Genomic DNA, 23,373 nt, shown 5'->3' on the forward strand with positions numbered 1-23,373 from the left:
CAAAAAAAACCAATAGATATTGATTATATACAATTTATTTAATAAATTAATGTCATTCAAAATACAGTGCCAGAGCATTATGCAGTTGAACATGCCAGCCATGTTTGTCATGAGGCACCTGTGCTCATGTTACATTGGTGGCGCCCCACTACTGCTAGTGGTTCCTGGGATTAATGCCAGAGCAGCACTAGTATCTGCTCTTCTGCACAGTGCAGACAATTCCTGCACAGTTCACCTTCCTAATCCTAGCCCCCCAAACATACACACATCGGGTTAAAAAAAAAACACACCTATTAGATACCTACACACAATCACTCTACAGTAATGCTCGTTATTAAATTAGGATGTAATGACCTGGTTAATCCACTCTAAATCTCTTTAAGATGGAGAACTACATCAGCAGCAGGTGGTTATATGCATGAGCCAACATTAATGTAATATAGGAAGTGGAGACATTTACTGATTAAAGCTCCACATAGACCCGCATGGTGAGGGACTAGCAATTCATTTGCAAGCCCAGCAACATAAGTCCACACCTGGTAAGTGACCAGCTGACTGGACAACCTGTATTCTAGATAGACGAGTTTAAGTCAGTGGGAAGGGTATACATGCACCTAGTAGAATAGTGAGACTGATCCTGCAGTCACAGCTTTCCCTGTGTAATACGTTGACGGATAGCAGATCTTGCTCAACAATAGTATAGGATTTAGAAGACATTTCTATACCAACATGAACATTAGTGTTAAGTGCAGCGGAATTATTAAAAAAAAAACAAACCCTATATTCCAGGACTTTGAAAGTACAGGAATTCAATACATATACTAAAATAATCTCGGCACAATTCTGAGATACCACACTGGGAACAGGAGATTATTTTTAAAAGTGAAGTTCTGGACTGTACATACACAGGGCTAACAATGTTAGAGAATCCAGACTCTTATGCTCACATGATATACTTAAGTTTCTCAGTTATCAAATAACCTATTTCATATTACAGAAGCATATCTTTCTGTATGACACACTGATATATATTATACTGATGCAAATATTACGTAGGGCATAAAAATAAAATGTATCAAAGATAGATTTTTATGTACTCATACTCTGTCCTTTGTTATCCTCTGGTTGAGCAAAGGATACCACAAGTTCAGCACGTGCACCCCTTCAACTCCTCTATACAGGCGGAAGTGCAACCATTTCTCCATCCAGTTCAAACTCCTCTGTTCCATCTGGTGAAAAAAGGTAAGTTGGTGGCTTCCAAGGAGATTCTTCAAGACAGGATGGATAAAGTTTACCCACAGTGCATCGAAAATCTCTCCCTAGGTCCCACAGTACACGTTCAGATATATGCTGCCGCAGAGACCACCGGTCAAGTTCCAAATCATACTGATAGGTGACATACTTAGCTCTTTCGTTTAAGTGGGTCTCTCGCATAAACACACAAAGAGAATTTGAGATCACAACAGCTCTAACACAGGGATCAGAATACCTTTTAGCAGGGATGTTGGCTGCCATTTTCCATTCATTTTTATTCACATCATAAATTTCCACAGTTACTGAAGACCCATCTACAGTGCCAGAGGGGAGTCTTATACCAGAATTGGTAGCAATATGCAACCCTCCAATATAGAAAATTTTATCACCAAAAGCTGCAGCTGAAGCAAAAGATCTGCTAGTCTGCCTCATGGCCATTTCTACCCATGAGTCAGATCTTGGAAAGTAGCAGTACATGAGGTTTAATGTCATCACATAGATGCAGTCGTGAACCACCACTGCTGCACTCCACTGCCAAGCGCAAGGCAAAGGGCTCACCATTGTCCACTCATCCTTCTCAGTGTCATATCTCTCTACAGTCCTCCGGTTAAGTTCCCCACCAACACTATCGCCTCCGATTGCATAGATATAGCCTTCACAGCAAACCAAAGATGGCTTCACACGGACAAAAAGCATCGGTGTCTTTGGAAACCAGGTATTTTGTTGTGCGTCAAACCAGTAAAAGCAATTCACAGTTCGGAAGGCAGTCTGCAGTTTACTTGTTTTACTGTGATTTGTTTTTGTGTTTTTCAGGGGCACTTGGCCCCCTGCTATGTAAATATCATTATCGGGGGTTACAACTGTCCCAACCTTATGCAAATCAGCTGGTGGGCTGCATAACTTGTAAACTTTTTCTGCCTGGGGGCTATAACAGACAGAAGAGTAAAGACTACAAGGGTTTTCTGAGGCTGCTTCAATGAAAATCATCATCTCCTCCTTAGTCATCCCAAGCCTGGGCTTGAAGAACTTGGGCATGGACTTATAAAGACCTTGAACCACAACAGACTTATCATTGGGTGGGAGACCTTGAAACCAAGCTCTTTGTGTGACTTCTGAAAGTGCATCAATTCTGATCTGGCTAAGAACGGAAGACAAATACTGGGATCGTGATTCTGTGTTGTACTCTAGCCAGAGCATGGCAGCCTCCCGCACGGTTTCTTCCTTTTCTACATTTAGGTTGTCGCTGCTGAGGATGTCTATGAGGAGGTCGTGGGACAGCTGCATGAAGGCTTCCTGACGGTACACAGCCGTGAACTTGTGCTCCACCATCCTCTTAGCACTCTGCTTTAACTCTTCACAACTGAAGAGGTCAGCAAAACTCAACAGCCGCACGCAGTTCTCTGCATTAATTTTTTTAATTAAATATTCTCGGCAACGCTGTAACACATCTTCTACCTAAAATAAGGAAAAAAAGATGATTAATAGAAAAAAAGTAAAAAGATGCTGAGAATGTGAACAGAGGACCCTGCCCTGGGACCCATACTCCCATCCTTCAGTTTATTTTTATCTAAGATATCATAGGTTTCTCCTAGCCGACTCTCCCATATCATCAAGTTTTATACGTTTGGGGTGAGAGACAATTTCCTGCAATAAGAAAATTAGCCTTCTAGGCTATACAGAGTTTCATTTCTTCCTCTTGCCCAAGGGCCTAATTTACCTGCTTTATTCAGGCTGGGTGAGTGGCATACACTGGTCAGCTCAGATTTAAGGAGTAGCTTACATTCTCTACCTGCCTATATGGGGCTGGTCCCTATTTGCTCTTGCAGACAGGGTCTTGTTCCAGCAGCCGAGGCCAGTCTTAACCTCTCAGCCCTCCACTCACTCCCACCTCTCAGCTGCTGAGAAGATGGCATGACGCTACCATGCCTGGCTGAAACCAGATTCCAAAGTACAAAGTATTATTCCTAAACAGGGAAAGAGATGGGAAGATACCCACATTCTCATTAAAATCTAAAAGGAGAATCTGAGAAATATATACTAGAATACTTAATCATACTGTACTGGCTGGTTTTGTGTGTCCACTTGACACAGGCTGGAGTTATCACAGAGAAAGGAGCTTCAGTTGGGGAAGTGCCTCCATGAGACCCAGCTGTGGGGCATTTTCTCAATTAGTGATCAAGGGGGGAGGGCCCCTTGTGGGTGGTACCACCTTTGGGCTGGTATTCTTGTGTTCTATAAGAGAGCAGGCTGAGCAAGCCAGGGGAAGCAAGCCAGTAAAAAACATCCCTCCACGGCCTCTGCATCAGCTCCTGCTTCCTGACCTGCTTGAGTTCTAGTCCTGACTTCCTTTTGTGATGAACAGCAATGCAGAAGTGTAAGCTGAATAAACCCTTTCCTCCCCAACTTGCTTCTTGGTCATGATGTTTGTGCAGAAATAGAAACCCTGACTAAGACACATACTAAAATGCATTAGTCATCAATTTTACTTAACTGCTTACTAGCTCAATATAATCCCACAACCATTACAAATATTAAATTTTCTGTAAGAATCTAAACCTGTCTATGGTAATTCCACCAAACCTGAATGAATTTAGGCTTTAACCACTCTTAAACCAATACTTAACTTGAAATCTAAATTCTGAAATGAAAAGTATGAAACTTAATTTATCTCTGTCTCTTTCAAGACAGTTTGGGGTACCCTTCAATCTGTGATGCTCCTGCCGCAGCCTCCCCAGTACTGTCAGGTGTGTACCATCATACCCAGATTATTAATTTTTAATTTTAATTTAATTCTGTAATCAAACCTATATAGATGATACCTCTGGGAAATGGGGGGAGGGAGAGACCCAAATTTTATGTTTCTACACCAATAAGGCTGTTACTCTGGCACACAGCACTTTTAAATTGTATGCAAGTCATAAAACTATTTACCAACTGAAACAAATCCTATTTTTTTAAATGTCACATTTTATATACAAAATTTGACCCATATAAAATCTGCAATAAGACTTTATGGCTAAAGATATAATCAACGACATACTGTTTCCTGATAAAAATAAGCTGCACCTCAGCATCAGGGAGAGAGAGGCCTGCTTACCTGCAGGAAGCAAGCTGTTTCATAGAGCTGCTCGACAGTGCTGTCGTTCACCGCCAGGTTTCCTGTGTATGCGTAAGTTATTATCATCTGCAAGGCGGCAGCATCCACATTCCTCAGGTGTACATGTGTCTGCTTGCTCTCACTTAGTCCACTCATGAACATAGCCCTACAGGAGACACCAGAAACAAGCTCAGTACAAGAAAACAAACTAGGAACCGCAGTGCACTAATTTAATTACTAAGTTGTTAATTCAATTTACTTATGTTAATTCAATATACTTTCAAAGACAACGAGAAAATCATATACACTTCAGGGCTGAAGACAAGCCATACAATAACCTCTAAGCCATTCTGATGGAGGATATCAAAATTACTTTATTCTTCAGTCATATAATGGAATATTATTCAGCAATAAAACAAGTATTAATAAATAAATGAACCTCAAAAACATACTCAGTGAGGAAACCAGATAAAAAGACCACTTATTATTTGAGTTCATCTACATGAAATGTCAAAAAACTGCCAAATAGTCACAGACAGCGAGCTGACTGGCAATTAACTAGAGCTGTGGGAAGGATGAGAAATGACTATCAACAAGAAAACAGGGAACAGAAATGCTTTCAATTAGACAGTGCAAATGGTAGCAGGATTCTGTCATACTCAGAGTCCAAGGAAGACAGCTCCTGGATACATACCCTCAGCACACAAAAACAAAGATACTAAGTCCTTTTTAAAAAAGAGGCGTATTTATATAAAACCGGTACACACCTTTAAAATTATTTACTTACCTATTATGTACCAACATGCCTATCTAGGCTGGCCTTGAACTCTGATTCTCCTGCCTCTCCCTCCAGTGCTGAGATTATAGACATGCACTATTACACCTGGTTCATGCGGTGCTGGGAATCAAATCCAGGGCACTGCATACATGGAAGGTATACCCACTCAACTGCAACGCCATCCAGCCCTTTATACCTCAAACAATGTAAATACAGGAAAAGTAGCTAGGCTGTTTTCTTTCTTAGAACATTTTCTATTTGCAGCTGAATATGTGGTAAGAAGGCTGCTGAGAGCTGACTGCACACTTAAAATGGTGGATTTTTATGGTATATAAATCCCACCTTTAAAAAGCTTACAATCACTAAATTTCCTAAAAAAAACATGCAGCTCCATTACAAAAGAAGAATGCAGGAAACTATGCTAGAAAGAGTGCTTACCCTGTGGAGATATACACTCCCAAGTCTTTTGAGTCAGCTGTCTCACCTCTTTTGAGACAGCTATCTCTGGCTGTCCTGGAACTTGCTATGTAGAATAGGCTGTGGAATTCAGAGATCTACCTACTTCTGCTTCCTGCAGAATTAAAGGCATTGTATGGCTTAAACCACGACTTTTAAAAGTGTACTTAAAAAAAAGTTACTTTTATTTACTGTGCATGTCTACACTGTGTGAGATAGGGTGCAGGCCACAGCGCTTGTGAGGAGGTCAGAGAGAAGCTTCTGGGCGTCAGCTCTGTCCTTCCCACAGTGTGGAACTAACTGGAGGGTCTAGCTAGCTCCAGTTGTCAGGCTTGATGGCAAGTGCTGAGCCATTTTGCCACTTCACTTACTAGAACACTTAGCTGGAAGAATCCATATTACACTAACTTACATCCTGCAAAGAGACGAGGAAGGCATTTAATTTGGATAACATGGTGTGGGTAGGGTCATAGCTGAATAAAGTTCAGGCAGTATAGTAGAAAACTGGAAACACGAGAAGGTCACAGGCCTTTAAATGGGCAGGGCTGGAAAGGCAGTTCAGTAACATACATGAGGCCTTGGGCTCAGTTCCAGTATCCCCTGCTGCCTCTGAGTAATCTTGTAAACAGGAAAGGAGACAGTGTTTTGAGCTTGCAATAACCATGATGAACTAACTAAGATATTGTGTATACTCTATACACAAACAGAGCTCAAGAGCCCAATGTTGAAAACTAGAAAGGTGGCTATGAAACCAGAGCAAGCATCTAACTGGAGACAGCATGCCAGGCCCCAGCATACAAGGCTGGTAAAGCCCAGCTACTTTCTGAACACAGAGCAGGATACTTGGAAAGCAGATAAGAGTCAGAGCTACCTGTTTACTTTCAATAAAATACCTGGAAAAATGTTAACCATTAACAAGTTGCAAGGCCAAGAAGGAAAGTTCATCATTGGAAAAAGGCATGTCAGGCTGGGCATATGTGAAGACCAGTTGAGTCAAAAGGAAATAGTATAATTACCAGTAAAGAATGCAATAATAGAGGAAAACTGGAGGTTAGGCATTAATGCAGGAGCCGTGACTCGGCTACAAAGTGCTTGTTATATACAGAAGATCCCTCCTACCTCCCCATCCCAGAAAATTCAAGAATACTGTACTTAAAAATTCCAATTTAAAAAACACAACACTGTTGACAACACTGGAGTAGAACTTAGTTTTTTGGGTTTTTTGTTGTTGGTTTTTTTTTGGGGGGGGGAGAGGGTGCATTTGAAAGATTCTTGAAAAACAAACAAACAAACAAACACACACAACAAAACCCAAAAAAACCAGTGAGATGCATACAACAGCACTTAGCACAACTGGACTGTTGCTATCAAACTGTGGAGTCAGATATCTGGAAGGCCGAGGCCAAAGCCAGAGAACTACAAGTTCAAAGACAGCCTACATTTTTTAAATTTTCAAACATTTAAAGGGCTAGTATATCTCAATGGGAAAATTCTTGCCTTGTCCATGATACCCTGGGCTTAATCTCCAGTAACTATAAAACACAAAACACCACCAATAATAATATAAATACACTTACTGCCAGATATAGTGGCTTGCACCTATAAAACCAGCACCTGGGAGGTTAAAGCAAGAGGATCACTTGGGTTCAAAGATGGCCTACATCAGTCCTAAGAACCAGACAACAGCTGTGCTGTGGAGCAAAGCCCTGCATTTGGCCTTTGTTTCAGCTTCTGTCTCAGGCCCTTCCCCTTGGCTTTTCATGATGGACTGTAGCCTAGAACCTGAAATACTATCTCCACCCTCAAGTAATGCACTGCAGAAGGAACTGAAGTTACTGGTGATCCCGAACACAACACAAAATGAGCAATAAGGACAGATGATGCAATCCAATGAGAGGACACGTAACATCAATGCCAACCAGCATGGCTCCTATGTCCCACCTGAGGCTAAAGGATGAACACAAATTATCATGACTGAGTCAGGAGAGTGCTTTTAGAAAAGACACCCAGAACATCTACTGCAACCAGCTTCATCTGTCTGTCTGGAGGGAGGGGGAGAGGGAAAGGGAGAGGGAAGAAAGAGAGAGAGAGGGAGGGAGGGAGGGAGGAATATGAATCACACTTACTCAAAACCCTCAAACTGAAAAAGAGCTGCAGAAACCCTTGAAAAGAAGCACAAGGTAAGTGGTTTCCATTCACTCCAGTAGAACAGGGGCATAAGCAAGGATGACAGTGAGAATGGTTATCTAATACTGTCACTAAAACACTAGACTGCAGTAAAGTGACTGTTTCCTGAACACTAAAAATAGCGCAATCCTAACCAATGTGACCACAGACATTTTAAAAAAGTACCTTTATTGACCAATTGATTGACTGATTGCATTTGTGCCTATGTGTGCCACGGTGAGTATGTAAAGGTCAAAAGACAACTTGTGGGAACCAGTTTTCTCCTTCCACCATGTGGGTTCTGGAAACCTACTCAGGGTTAGGCTCGGTGGCAAACACACTTACTCACTGAGCCACATTGTTCACCCTTTGTCAAAGTTCTAAACTGGCTTAAAAACAAAGACAAACAAACAAAAATAGGGGCTGGAGAGATGGCCTCTGGAAAAGAGCACTAGCCTGAGTTCAATCCCCAACAGCCACGTGGTGGCTCACAACCATCTGTAATGGGAGCCAATGCCCTCTTCTGGTGGGCTGAAGATAGCATAAATCTTTTAAAAACAAAAACAAAAACAAAAAATAATGAATCACATAATGGTGTAACAAGTATCATAAAACTGTTGAGTAATTCTCAAGTAGTAACTAAGTCATTTTGAGTATAAAATAATCAGTAAAATTTACCAAAATAAATAAATAAAAAAAAAACCCACAACTAGCTTAAAGACAGAATTTTGGTACTGGGGAGATACCTGGCTCAGTGGGTAAAATGCTTGTTGCACAAATACTGAGGATTTCAGTTCAAATTCTCAGAATCTACTTAAAGGCAGGCCCAGAAGCAACTGTAATCCAGTTTTCTACAACAAGATAGAGAATGCCCAGCACATCTGTTGTGTGACGGCAAACAAGGAGACAGCCTCCAACAAAATGGGAGGCTAAGTCTGACACCTGAGGTGTCCCTGACCCATACACATAAAGGACCATGTGCACTCTGCAACACACCATCAATACACATAAAAGCAAAAGCAAAACAAAACAAAAAGCAGAATTAGCTGTGTATGTAACAACACTGAATTCTGAAGGCAGAACCCAGCTAAAAATACTTGAGACAGATGTATTAAGCCATATACCATAATCTACTTAGTATAAACAAGAGGCACATAAGAAAAAATAATTAGTAGGTTTTCTTCTGTTGCTATAAAACTAGTCCCATCACAAGATCTTAATAAGAGAATACACACGTACTGAACTAGTCTATGTTCTCAATAAATATAAGCAGTCACTTTAGGAAAATCACGGTTTCCCATAAAATCATGGAAGCTAAAGAAGGAAACTCCAGGGTGGGGAGATGGCTCAGTGGGTAAGAGTCCTGGCTGTTCTTCCAGGACTGGGTTCTGTTCCTAGCACCCACATGATGGCTCACAACTATGTGTAACAAGTTCTGGGCGATCCAACACCCTCTTCTGGTCTCCATGGGTACTGCAGCCAAACATAAACACACAAAACAAATCACAACTTTTAAAAGGTGGCTTGAGTGACGGCTCAATGGCACAGGCTCTGCCAGGACCTGGGTTCAATCCTCCATCAAAGCTCATAGCCATCTACAACTCCAGTTCCAAGGGGTCTAAAACCCTCTGGTGATCTCTGTGGGCACCAAGAACACATGTGGGGCAGACTTACCATGCAAGCAAAACTCTGGTAGACACAAACAAACAAACAAACAAACAAACAAACAAACAAATAAATAAATGGAACTGGCTACTAATAAATAATGGTAGCCTTGAAAATACTGTTGCCTTTGAATTGCAATATTAAAGAGTATTCTTAAGAGATTAAAGTAGCACTGTCTTCAAAAATCTTAACTCAGGTTAGTAACTTGATAGTACTGAAAAAAACAGCAAGATGACTTGGCAGGTAAAGACCCTTGCTTGCTTGCCAAGCCTAATGACCTCAGTTTGAGCCCTGGGACCCACAGAGTAAAGATAGACCCAACTCCTCCAGGTGGTACTACTCTGTCTTACATACATGAACTGTTTTACACACACACACACACACACACACACACACACACACACACACACACACACACACACAGAGAGAGAGAGAGAGAGAGAGTGATTAAAAATTTACATAACATAAAATATGTTATTTTTACAACCACAAACAAGAAAAAATGAAGTGGCAACACAATAAATGTTAATAGAATTTCTCTCTTGTATAGTTTAATATTATACAAGATGATTGCTAATCATACAAGTTCACAAAATAAAGACCAACCTGGTGGGGGGGGGGAACAATTCCATGACTAAGATGTCAATCTCTAACAAAAGCATAAAGCTCTTTCCAATAACAGCTTATGCTTTACAATTAAGCCATTAAGAAGAGAGAGCTTATGAACTCAGATATCCATTCACTGAACCTATAACCCTGAATTTCTACCACTCACTAAGACAATGGGTCTGAAAAACAAAAATGGCATCATAGTCATGTGCAAAGTTCTTTAATATACAGCGTCTAAGTCTGTACTGGAGAGCCACCAAAGCAGAAATGGTGTTGAAACCCAGTAACCACCATTTGTAAAACACACTTGATTATTGCAAACAGGCTTTGTAACAGACAAGAAAATCCGTGTCTGAAACTGCATGAAAACCCCAACATAAACTGAAACCAAAGTGACAGGCACTGCAGAGGGAACTAGCACAGTGGGCTCTGGCTCAGTGATGTGCTGAGGACTGGACCATCTCCACACTTTTTTGTAAATCAACTTTCAAAGTCATTTAACCTGTCTTGCTTACAGCTGCCATGAACAAGCAAATTTTTGTAACAGGAATATACTTAGTATACATTTATTTTCTCTTATTCATCCTGTCTCTTTCAAATATTGAATAAAACGTTAAAGAAGGGAACAAAAAGCAATTTCTCTACCTTAGCTTCTAATCTCAAGAACCTTAAAGTGAAAATCATCTTAAAAGTTTAAAGTTTTATTATTTGTCTGAGATGGACTGTAATTTGGAACTGTGAACTAAAATAAACCTTTCTCCTCTAAAGAGGAAAAAAGCTTTACTATTTCTAACGAGCATAACTAAATAAACTTTCAAGTTTGAGACACAGAGTACAGTACTGTCACTAACTGCAAGGAATCTGGTAAGGCTGAGGAGATACTACAAGCACAATAGTAACCAAGTTACTATTAAGGTGGCACCTATTTTCGTTGTTGTTGTTAAAGCTGTTAATAGCAACGATTATTCCTTAAAAATTATTTGAGTTTGTTGTATAACTCTTTAGTTTAAAATGACTGTGAGTTTCTAAGAGTAAATTATCCTTATTTTTCTTTCCAAGAAAACCAGTATTTTGAATTTTTACACCATCCCACAGTAAAACTTTAATCAATTTCAACAATTTTTGTGCATTTATTACTTTTTGAAAACATCATCTAATCACATTAGGAAATGCTCTGACAAACCCTGCATCTTCTGAAATAAAGATTTAAGTAAAACACCGAGAGGGAGTTTTAAAAACTTTAACACTTTAGCCTTCAATCCCAGCCCGTGGGAGACAGAAGGTTGAGGCCAGCCTGGTCCCCATAATGAGTTCAAGGATGGCCAGGGCTACAGAGTAAGATTCTGTCTTAAACAAAACAAACCCCAAAACCAAAAGCTTTAATATTTTAAGAATACGTATAGATGAAGCATCATTGCAGCACCTCCAGTTAGATGCTCAGTGGACTCCTCTACTTGTTCTAGGATAGCTGAGTACGTGCGCGCATACACGCGCACACATGCACACACGCGCACGCACGCGCACACACACACACCACACACACACACACACACACACACACACACACACACACACACACACACAGAGTAATAAAGAAATTTAAATAACATTTTTATTACAAACTAAACAAGATAAACTACTTACCTGAAATAGGAGCTACATGTTGCAAGAACCATCTTATGACAAGGGAATTCAGTACCCTCAACAATTAATACTATGTCAGTAAATAACTGCTGCTCATAAAACAGTTTCAACTGTTCCAACAAGGACACAGCATATTCCGTATTGATCTGCCTTTCCTCTTGAGTGGACATGATTGTATTCCATTAATATCTTCAAGAAGAGATTAGAAAAGTCCGTCTTGATGGAAGGTCAAAGGAATACTTGGAAGTAAAGGAGGGAGTTCACTTGCTGTTATCTGCAGCATTCAGAACAGAACGGACACAGCCAGTATGAGTATCTTGTTACAGGCTCACAATCTTTGCTAGGTCATCCTGCGCTAGTTTTTCAACAGATTCTCCAAACATCCTGCTCAAATTTGCAACTGTGAAGCTCATGAATAAAGGGGAAAAATACAGGAGGTAGACTTTGTTGCAACATCTTATGTTCAGTAGGTTTTCTGCAGAACTAAAAAGAAAGAAAGTTCAGTTAGAATATGTAGATCAAGCTTTTAGAACACAATATTTAAATCAACATTTGCTATGCATTATATTTATGTGAACTTCCAATCAACTTTAGATATTAGTACAAAAATTAAACAGAAGAAAAATGAATTGTTCAAGTCTATAACACTTAAAATAACTGGGCTGCAGAAAATTAACAGTTGTACTTTAAAACTTTTTGCCTTCCAAACAAGATATAAGTATCCTAGAAAATAAGCAAATGAAAAAGCAGGCAATTTTAAGGTTTTTAAAAGAATTTAAATTGCAAAAGCAAGATCTTTTAGCTATTTAACAGCAACATCTGACTGCAACTAAAGGGAAAAACAAAACTCAAACAAAGTCCTCTTTGGCAATGGGTTTCACCATTTGAACATATTCCTATGTTCACAAAGATTGCACAGCAACTGGATTCAAACTGTGCTATTTCTAAATCTGAAGAAATTCTACTGTATATGAAGGTATCAAACATGTATTTTGTTGAGGAGATGGGGATAGAGTTCAGAACCTTGCAACATACCAGGCAAGCACTCTTCCACTGAGTCATCTCTTCTCTAAATTATACACAAGAGAAGTCTGTATAATTTATCTCTTTGTAGTGTGTTCTCTCTTAGAAATGTTTGAGTGAGAATAACATGTTACATTGAAACACCCTTACCAAATAAATTATGTTATCCAAATTAATGTATGAACTCAAGTTGTCAGAATGTTTGAAGGAAGAACAAGTTACCTTCGAGACTCTTTCTCATGAAAATGCATTATAAATCACCAATAAACCCAAGTACCCATAAGAAATTAGACATGATCAAATGGGACTTGAAATCAAGAAGACTAGCTTATTTCAACAAATAAAATTGGAACAGCTAGCTGGCTAATCTTTACTGTTACCTCACAAGATTTAGAATCACTGTGAAAACAAAAAAAATCTCTGAGCATGTTTGTGAAGGAGTTTCTAGGTTAATGTGAAAAGACCTACTATAAATGTAGATCATAGGCTGAATAGAAAGGTCAATGGGAAGCAGCATGCGCCCATGCACCCATGGACAATACTCTCAAGGTCTAAGCTAAAACAAATGCGTCCTTATGCTGCTTTTATCATGCTTTTTAAAAATATTATTAATTAATAAATTATTTAATTGTGGGTTTTCTTTTTTTTTTATTGTTATTCCAAATGATTTCCCCTTTCCCGGATCCCCCCTCCCCATATGTCCCATAAACCTTCTTCTCTCCATCCATTCTCCAATCACCTCCCTCCTTCAAGACAAGGTTTCTCAGTGTATCCAGCCCTGGCTGTCCTGGATTTGCTTTGTAGAGCAGGTTGGCCTAGAGCTCACAGAGATCCACCTGCCTCCACACTTGGCTAATCATTTATTTTGCTACAAGAAATATAACACCACTCAACGGGGAAAACCCACAGCGAAATTCTACTACTTAACTTTCACTTAGTAAAAGAACAAAAAACCTGGTGGTGGCTCAGTGGTTAAGAGCTGCTCTTCCTGGATCAGGGTTCAGTTCTTAGCACCCACATGGCAGCTCACAACTTTCTGTAACTCCAGTTCCAGGCAACTGGAGCCCTTGTCTGGCCTTTTCAGCACTGCATATACATGGTTCAACATACATGCAGGAAAATTATACCCCCAATCCATCTAAAACAAGAAATAAGAAAACTTAAAAACAAAAATTCAAATGTATTAAAGTATAATTTAAAAGTTATTTGGAACTCAGGATTAGTAACGTGATGTCAAAGGAACTATAAGTCAGAAAATGAATAGGGAAATTCAAATAGGTGGTTACCCATAAATTAACCCCCCAAGCTACTGCAATTTTAAATTAGATAATTAATCCTGAGCTCCAAAATCAGAAAGGGAAGTAGTTTTAAGTTTAATTAGAACCACTGCTTTTTCCTCACAAAGTATCGATCAGTCAAGGTACCAAAGAGATCACAATGTATCTTCTGGATGGACCTACACAACTGCCGGAACCACTAATCCCATACAGACTGTCGTTTCTAGCAAATTAACTGTGGAGGTAACTAAAAAGAAATAAAGGCAAAGCAAGACCTGGTCCCTAGAGGTTCTGTAGTCCTAGATATTTGAAAGGTACATCCTAAGTCTAAGTTTTACTCTACAGTCTGAGGTTAATACCTAAGATCACTTGCTGCTACCCAATATAATGCAATGCTCCATGTTACTGAAGGTTTAGAAACATTTACATTCTTTACACCCACCTTTATTTAAAATTCTTAGAATATGTTCTAGAATCTAAAGCTACATATTTTATAGAGGTAATAAGATGCATATTATCATATATTAAAACTCAAGAAATGCCGGGCGGTGGTGGCGCACACCTGTAATCCCAGCACTCTGGGAGGCAGAGGCAGGTGGTTTCTGAGTTCGAGGCCAGCCTGGTCTACAGAGTGAGTTCCAGGACAGCCAGGACTACACAGAGAAACCCTGTCTGGACAAAACCAAATCCAAAAAGCCAAAAAACTCAAGAAATTTAGGGCAATATTCCATAACTGAACACATCATCGTTATCAATGGCAACAACATGGAAAAGTTGTCCTGTGACTTCCACACCTGAGCTGAGCATATAAAAAGTTCAGGACAATTAACAAACTGAGATGCCCCACACCACCAAATTTTTCTGTAACAAAATTCCTTGCTCTTTAAGAAAAATAGGAAAAACATCCTTAATACTCTGAGCCCATTTTGACTTTTACATTGATTGCACATCTCCGTCTACAGCAGCATGCAACTGAATGGACTTTTTTTTTTTTTAAATACAAACTCTATTCACAAAAAAACTGACCATACTTTTAATCTACTTTTGTTGTTGGTAGTGGTGTGAGACAGTATCTCACGGCATATTCTCAGGCTGGATCTGCCTGCCTCTATCTCCAGCGTGTTGGGATTATAGGGATATGCCACATGTTGATCCAGGGCTTCCTGCATACTAGGCAAGCACACTAACACTGGAGCTGGGTCTCATTATGTAGCTCAGGTTAGCCTAAGGGTACTCTTGCCTCAGCTTCTTGCGGTGCTATGCTATGTCTTTACAATTCAGCCTTTACAGTTCAGGATGAACTGCTATTGACTAAAATATATACTAAAATATATACAAGGGGCTGGAGAGATGGCTCAGTGGTTAAGAGCACCGACTGTTCTTCCAGAGGCCCTGAGTACAATTCCCAGCAACCACATGGTGGCTCACAACCGTCTGTAATAGGATCTGATGCTTCCTTCTGGTGTGTCTAAAGATAGCTACAGTATACTCATGAATAATAAATAAAACTTTAAAAATATATATACAAATAGTTTTGTTAGAATATGTTCTTTTTAGATCATAAAGATAAGGAGTAGCACAGACTTATATATATATATATATATATATATTTTTTTTTTTTTTTTGGTATTGGTAGTGTTTTTTGAGACAGGGTTTCTGTAGCCCAGATTGTCTGAAACGGAGTCCAGAATAGTCTCAAACTCATAGTAAACCTCTGTCATGAGACACGACACCTGCATTTCATTTAACACCTCTTACTACTCAAACACCGCTATTCTGGTTCAGTGGACTTTGGAAATACTTTTGCACTTATGAGGACCCTTCATTAAGGCTCCAAAAATCAAGCCCAAAAGTTAAGGGAAGACATCTCTCCGTAGATAGATTTACATGGTAAGAAAGGCTGCTGCAGATTCAAAAATACTTAGCTAGGCACACATAAGCACCTGTTATCCCAGCTGACACCTGAGGCATTAAGAATGCCTGAGTTTATGAGCTCAAACCCCCATGCCCAAGGAAGAAAACAAATAAACCCACTACCTGACTATGGTGATGCTCACATGAAAGGGAGCATTTGGGAGGCCGAGGCTAGAAGATCCTAAGCTTAAGACCAGCCTGGGATACATAGGGATAGATTTTATCTCAAAATCAGAAACACAAAGGCCAGCTGTGGCAGTGCACATTTTAAATCTCAGCACACCAGAGGCAAAGGCATGCGGATCTCTGAGTGTGAGACAAGCCTGGTCTACATAATGAATTCCAGGCCAGCCAGGGCAACATAGCGAGACCCTGTCTAAAAACAAAACAAAAAAGAAAAGAACACAACCATTGCTTATAATGATCTGATCCAAAACTACTCAAAATTGCTTTCTGTTTTATTAACTACACCAACTATACAAACATTTGAAAAACACAAGATGGGTAAAAGACAATTTTCTACAATATTAATACACATTCTCATAATCCCAGCTTTTAAGGCTGAGGCAGGAGGATAAAAACAAACAAATAAACAAAAACAACAAACAAAAACATTTGCCAAATACAAGGACTCATTAGATGAAGCCAGGGCAAGAGATTGGCAAATCACCCACTCTACATGCAATACATAGTTGGAAGGTTTATGTCTGTTGTTAGAATTGTCTATTTCACTTTGGTAGACAGTTCAGTGAGAGTGTTGTCTAGCATGTCTAAATAATCCATTCTCCAAGTGTGTAAGTCTTCAGATGGCAAAATCCCAGCTATACCTGAAAGATACCTGCCAATTCACATAAATGAATTTTTACCGAAACACTCATAAAGTAGTAACAACAATGAATTTGTTCTATAGGTTCAAAATACTGATATTAGATAAAGATCAATATACATTAAAAAAATACGACAGCAGTGGGAGTGCTACCTAATTCTATCGTAAAATTTACTTTTCATTCCTACAGGTTTGTGAGAAAACCTGTAACTATAGAAATATAAACAAGAGTAAAGCAAACTTTCAGACGTTAACCAGGTGTGAGAGAGGATAAAGTTCAGAATAAACACAATTGAATGTGAAAACTAGACTATCAACAATTAACTGAGTTGTGGATGAAAATGAAGTGTCAAAGGCAAGAAGGACAGACATAGTGACAACTACCAGAAATCCCTGAACATGGGAGGCGGAGGCAAGAAAACTATCACAAGCTTGAGGCCACTTGGGCTACTCGGATATGTCCACTCCAGCTCGAGCTAAGAGAGCCCGTCTTTAAAGGACAAGTGATGGTCAAAGAGAATGAGAACAAGGCTTGTAGCTGCTACAGTACAAAGTTTTAGACAGGAAAAATAAGTTTGCTAGAATCTATTACACTGTGAGGCAATACAGTGATAATGCTATTGGATAAAAACTGTTAATCACCTGGGAGACAGGCCTCTAGACATGTCTGCTGAGTGAGAACTATCTTGATTACATCATTTCATGTGACCCATTAAGACCCATCTTAATTTTTAGTGAGACTAGTTTCTGGGCAGGGGGTCCTAAGTAGGCACAACAGAGGAAGGAAGCTGAGAATAGCAACTATCTCTGTCTTGAATGTGGATGTAAAGTAACTAGTTCACTTAAAATCTTGCTGCTGTGGCTTCACAGCCATGATGGATTAGAACCTGGAACTTCAAGCCAAAATGAAGCCTTTCTCTCTCATGTTGCTTTGGTCAGGGCATTTTATCACAGCAAGATGAACCAAGATACTGGGCTATACAGTGAGACCCTGTCTCAAACAGCAAAAAATAAAAACTAATGGTAGATTTTAAATGTTTCTGACTCTGTCTCTGTTGCCCTCTCTCCCCAGGTAGGTGAGATGATGAACATTAAATAACTCCATCATTCTACAATGTACACACCAAGACATTAAATTGGGGTTGGAGAAGTGGCTGAAGTTAAGGGTATATGTTGCTTTTGCAAGGATCTAGATGCAGTACCAACATACACATCAATCTCACGGTAGCCTATTACTTGGCATTTCTGACCTCCTAGGGCACCTACATACTTGGGCATATCCATATTTAGAGATACATACTTAATTAAAAAAATAAATCTCTAAAAAATTATATTGTATCCCACAAAATAGATAGGGCACTGGCCTAGCCAGCAAGAAGCTTTGTAAAGTCCTGGCTTCAATCCCAGCACTAAAAACACAAACTGAAAAACACATGTGTGTACATATACATACATACACAGAGCTGGGTCTGCGGCACAAGCTACTCAGTACAACAAAGCACGAGAACAGCAAGTTCCTAGCCCGAGTCACATACATTCTAAGATACCATCCAAAATTTTCTAAAAAAGATACTACGATGAAGGTCTTCCTTTAGGAGTCAGGTTACAGGTCACTCGGTTGTAGGAAGCACCATCTCTGGCTGCCACCTTCCAGTACTGCAAGCGTCACTACAGAAGGCTTAAGACTTGTTGAAAAGGATCCAGGGCATTCTGGATGGCCAGTATTATGGTGTGTGTGCAAGTATATGTGTGTGTATGTAAAAGCACATAAGCTTAAATTACTTGGGGGGAAAGCTGACTTCTGCAGCTCACTAACTGTGCATCTTAGTTTTTTCATATATAAAAATAGAATTCTTCCACAACTTTTTCAACGTCATCCTTAAACAAGGCCTTAAACAAAGCACTGCACAAATTCTACACTGGTGAAACTTTGTATCCTTTCCCAAAGGCCAAATCTCCAAACTTTTAACAGGCCTAGAGATCCTAGTTACAAGGTCACAGTAGCCCAATACAGCTCCCTATTTTATCTTTTTCAGACAGGGTCTCACCCTGTAGGTCAGGCTATTCTGGACCTCTCTATATAATCCAGGTTTGTCCTTTGATCTTCCTGCCTTAGCTTCTCCAATGCCAATAACCCACACATAAGCCACCACATTCAGCTCTAAATGAAACTTTAGTGAAATTAGTTTTTACACGTACAGAGTTTTCTGATGGTACAAAGTATGAATTTATCAGCCCAACATGATTAACCTTGGATGGCTGATGTCAGTGCAGAAAAAGTAAAGCCAGAACCATAATAACAGTCATTAAACAAGTGACTGTAAGAGCAGTCCCTCCTTTTGGGTGACAGTAGCAGCTTCCTTTCAAATACTATATAAAAAAAAGCTGAGATTGTTTAGAAAAGATATTCGATCTTTCTGTTTTATTTTGTTGCGACAGAGTCTCATTATGTAGCTCTGGCTGTCTTAGAACTCACTATGAAGATCATGCTGGGCTCCAACTAAGAGATCTGCCTGCCACTGCCTCCCAAGTGCTGACATTACAGAAATGCACCATTACATCCAGTCCACTTTGTGATCTTTAAGCCACAAATGCTAGACAAATGAGTTTTGGGAGTTATGACAAGAAAAAATGAAAAGGTTTTGAGAAAAGCTGGGGCTTTTTTTGTTTGTTCTTTAAATTTATCAAATCTGATATAGTTCAGTAATTTTCCCTACTTTAATAAAACGTGGAGCTCAGGTCTGCTCCCAAATGTACTTTATTCCCAAGCCTTATTCTCAGTCAGGCTAATGACACATACTTACATAAGTTGAAGCATAAGGACAAGCTCCCATACTATAGTATGGTCAGTAAGTTACCAGGAGCCTATGACAGAATAATTGAGCTCAGGATGCCATTTTGGATTATCGCTCCTTTACCCCTCCATTTTACTCAGTCTCAAGAAGCGGGAGGGGCCTGGCTGAGACAAAACTGACCCAAAGTTTTCCATTAACACTGTTGGGTCAGTTCCTCCAACCACAACAGAAAACAATCACCAACAAGAGAACTAAGAACTATTTTTCATACACCTAATTTTGTTTAACTTGTCATTCCTGATACCCCCAAATTATGTAAGTATCATCTTGGATACTCTATATTCTTATATAGGGGTCTAAAGGGTAGAGCCCCTTCACATTGATTATGACTACTAAAATGTGTTTCCTTATAGAAACACAAAACTAAAACTGAGTGTGCCCCCTCTCCCTAGCAGGCAGGGGAGGAGATGGAGCCCAGTAGCCAGGCCAACTTTAGGTTACCCAGCAAGATCTTGTCACTTAAAAACAAACCAAGGGCTGGGACTACAGCTCAGTAATAAAAGTAGGGTGCCTGCTTAGCATCCCCAGTGATACAGACTAAGTAAACCACAAAGGTAAAGTTCTTGGAAGCCCCTGCTTGCAATTGATGAGTGCAGTAAAGAAAAATGGTCCCAGTACATTGTCTCCAATCTCCCATGACAATCTCTCCTTTCCATAAAATGATCTGAGAACTCCAATCCTGCCAAAGCATCAAGAACACCCTTCATACACCAAAGTGCTTGAACCAGCCTGCCAATCAACCCCTCCAGTTACATAAGTATCTGTTTTATTCAAACTCTGCAATACAGAGCAAGACTGGAATATAACAAGACACGTTTCAGGACAGCAAAACCCATCATTTTCCAGCCCCAACTGTCTTAGGAATGTGGCTGGGAAGGGGTGGGTGGTTGTCAACTATTTTCTAAAGAGCACGAAAATCTGTGGAAAACCAGGTATCTTTTAGCTTCAAGACTGCATTCAATAGGACATGGCATGCTAGTACTAGTCTGCAACCCCAGGTAGATTTTAAGGCAAACCTGGGTCACACTATTAACACAATCTACCTCAAGAGGCAACTTAGGTTTCTAGGAATTTAACAAACATCTAAAACATGTTCAATATTCAAGGCATAGAAACTAAGAAATGCTCATTTCTGCTAGTTAAAAAAGAAAGCTCTACAGTGGCCCCACGAATTAATTACTATGACTCCTTTTATTTTTGTCATCTCCTTACAGTATGTGTAAATAAAGGTAACATATTTTACAGCACCGCGCTTATGGAAATAAAATGGAGACTAATTACAGTACTTATCTGAATAGAGGAAATAAGTGTGGAAACACACGGATTACATACAAAGCACGCTCAATGAAAAAGCCATAGTTGCCAAGAATTATATACCCTCTAAGATTTCTGGCCCTGATCTAAACCTGAAAAAGCGCTAAACTAACAAAAGAGCAAAGCAGAAAGGCATAACGTTATCAGATAGACGAAAAAAACAGCAACATTTCACATCACAAAGACTGGGAAAAACTGACTTGGCTTTCCAAATGGACGTTAGATTACAAATAAGAGCTTTAGCTAAAGGCTGACTAAACGTAGGCATTCTCAACTGCAAAAGATTTGGTCTGTATTACTCAAATTTGGGGAAGAATTCACAACTCAAAAGAAACGAATAAAATGAAATAAAATAAAATGTATTAACTCACAGGAAGAATATATAATTTCAGTCAGAGTACACTGCGAATAGGGCTGTTCCTCAGTCTGCTCAGTGAGCCAGACTTACAGATTCATGTATAAACAACACGTGACCAACACTGTCTTTCCCCCGTTTTTACAAAGCTGATATAGCTGTTCACAAAGCAAAGTCTTTCAAGTTTACTATCTTAATTTCTTGCCTAACTTAAGAGGGACCACCATGGAAATTCTAGCGATCTGCAGCCCTGAAAATACGCATTCCTTTTCCTTTAAGTAGCTATAAAAAGGAATCTTACAACTACTAGGCCGAGAGCTTGGTAGGGCGGGAAGTGGGGGCGAGCACACGTTAACTCAAAACAACTGCACTACAGCAGCGCACAGTCGTCCGACTTCGAGTCAGTTCAAATCCATGATTTCCGTCTAAAGCAAACAGGTTTCAAAGGGCAGCGTCCCCTTCCCACAGTAGAGCACAGGCAGGCCGAGGACAACAGGACCCCGGCTAACCTGGCGAACTCTTGATTACTGCCGAAGTGCCAAGAAAACGAATATTAAAAAGAAAAATAAAAAGGGCAAGGACGCAGTCGCCTTTCTTCGGCGGCCGCGACACGAGAGGGGCAAAACAGCTCTGCCTCGAAAGGACGCCGCCCCGAGTCCCGCGGCTCGCGCAAGGCCGCGCCGGAAACACCGCGCGCTCGGCGGAAGCGCCCCAGTTTGAAAGCCGCCGCCCCGGCCCACAAAGGCCGCCCGCCTCGCGCCCGACCGGGCTCACCTCGGCCCGGTCGCCCAGCTCACCGCGCCGCTCCGCCGGGCTGCACTCACGCGGCCGCACGCACGGCGGGGGCGTGGCGCTGCGGGGATGCGGGCCGCTCGCTTCCGCCCCCCGCTTCCGCTTCCTCGCGCCTCCTGGGCTGGGCCGTCACGGCCTGCCGCCCGCGCCCTGGCCCGCTCCGGCAGTAGCTCTGCCGGCTCCCGGGTGCCCGCGGCTGGACCCCGCCTTCATCTGGCTCACCGCGCCCTTTTCCTTTGCCCCACCGGAAAGCCAAAACAATCGGAGCCGCGCAGGCGCGGGAAGGAAACGGAAAGCAGGAAGGGCGGGGGCGGCGCGAGGTGACGCTGGCGTCTGTGTCGGGGCTACCCGGGCGGCCGCTGGGCAGTTAGGGCGCGTGCGCGGAGCGGGGTCGCCGGGGCCACCCTGCCTCCGGCGTGACCTGGGAAAAGCAGTTCCCAAAGTTCTTTTCAGCGGCATTTGGACTTCTGTACAGCTGCAGTTGTTCGTCTTTGAGGTGTCTACCGGAGATACCGACATTTGCAGGCTTGGCCAGAGTGGGGGCCAGTACTACACCCCGGGAAGTTGAAGTTAGGGGAGGAGGACTTTGGACCGCTTACTTGCTGAAAGGGCTCAGTTCCTTAGTTCCAGCCTCCAACGCCTTCGGACGTTCAGTTTGCTAAGGCCTTGGAAGTATTGGCACCACGGAGATAACCCGCAGTTTGGAAGCGAATGGGTGCAGAGGACGGTCTCCACAAGTGACGCCTCCAGCCAGTTTTTACTGCAATGCAGCAGACACCCTCCATGCCCCAAATTTCAAAGCAAAGCCTTAAAGCAGCAAGTGCAAGTGCTTGTGGTCTGCGCCTGTTTTGTAACTTGCCGTAGCTTGTTAGCAAGTAAAAGTTATAGAATTGCTTAAAGTTACATGTAGCAAAAACAAAACCAACGTTCAGAATTGCCTACTTCCTAACTTCCACTTTTAGAACAAGTCCAGTCTGGAGGCCAGACACCTCTAATTCCAGCTGGTAGGAAGCTGGAGAAAGGAGATCAGGAATTCCAGACTGCCCTTTCACTAAATAGTGAGTTCAAATTTTAACAGGAGCACATGGACGACATGAGACCCTTTAAAAGTACTGGTTTGGTGGAAGGGCTTAACAGGCCCTCAGAATGCATTACAGAGCTTATATACAATGTATCTATCTTGCTTCTCTGTAAGGATACAAATAAACTCTTGTCTGCTCTCCAATACAATGTATCTATCTACCCCATTTTGCTTTCTTCTAATGATACAAAGAAAATATAGTTAACCGTGCTGGTATACAATGTATCTATCCACTCATTTTTGCTTTCCTGTAATAAAATAAAAGAA

The 23,373-nt window shown here is 40.9% G+C and overlaps 1 protein-coding gene across 5 annotated transcripts; it reads right to left on the minus strand.

Annotated features, from left to right (window-relative positions):
• Positions 1-17: 17 nt before the first annotated feature.
• Positions 18-22,109, minus strand: Kbtbd2 (kelch repeat and BTB domain containing 2). Of its 5 annotated transcripts, none has more exons than XM_052173790.1 (4): positions 22,031-22,109; positions 11,670-12,152; positions 4,352-4,517; positions 18-2,709 (listed from the first exon to the last, which is right to left on the minus strand). In XM_052173790.1, exons 2-4 carry the CDS (start codon positions 11,837-11,839, stop codon positions 1,174-1,176), a joined length of 1,872 nt encoding a protein of 623 aa, XP_052029750.1. In that variant the 5' UTR covers positions 11,840-12,152; positions 22,031-22,109; the 3' UTR covers positions 18-1,173. The 5 variants fall into 5 exon arrangements, with proteins under 5 accessions (XP_052029750.1, XP_052029749.1, XP_052029752.1 ...); XM_052173789.1 differs by having other exon boundaries at positions 22,008-22,083; XM_052173792.1 differs by lacking the exon at positions 22,031-22,109 and adding an exon at positions 21,743-21,932.
• Between the last annotated feature and the right edge of the window lie 1,264 nt (positions 22,110-23,373).

Source organism: Apodemus sylvaticus, chromosome 2, assembly GCF_947179515.1.
Source record: "Apodemus sylvaticus chromosome 2, mApoSyl1.1, whole genome shotgun sequence".
NCBI classification, from domain to species: domain Eukaryota; kingdom Metazoa; phylum Chordata; class Mammalia; order Rodentia; family Muridae; genus Apodemus; species Apodemus sylvaticus.

Excerpts from the sequence above, each read along its gene's own strand:
- Kbtbd2 (XM_052173790.1), bottom strand. The coding sequence starts at position 11,839 with ATGTCCACTCAAGAGGAAAGGCAGATCAATACGGAATATGCTGTGTCC. Across the intron at positions 4,518-11,669 it reads ACATGTAGCTCCTATTTCAG|GGCTATGTTCATGAGTGGAC; the intron begins GTAAGTAGTTTA and ends TGTCTCCTGTAG. Across the intron at positions 2,710-4,351 it reads AAACAGCTTGCTTCCTGCAG|GTAGAAGATGTGTTACAGCG; the intron begins GTAAGCAGGCCT and ends TCCTTATTTTAG.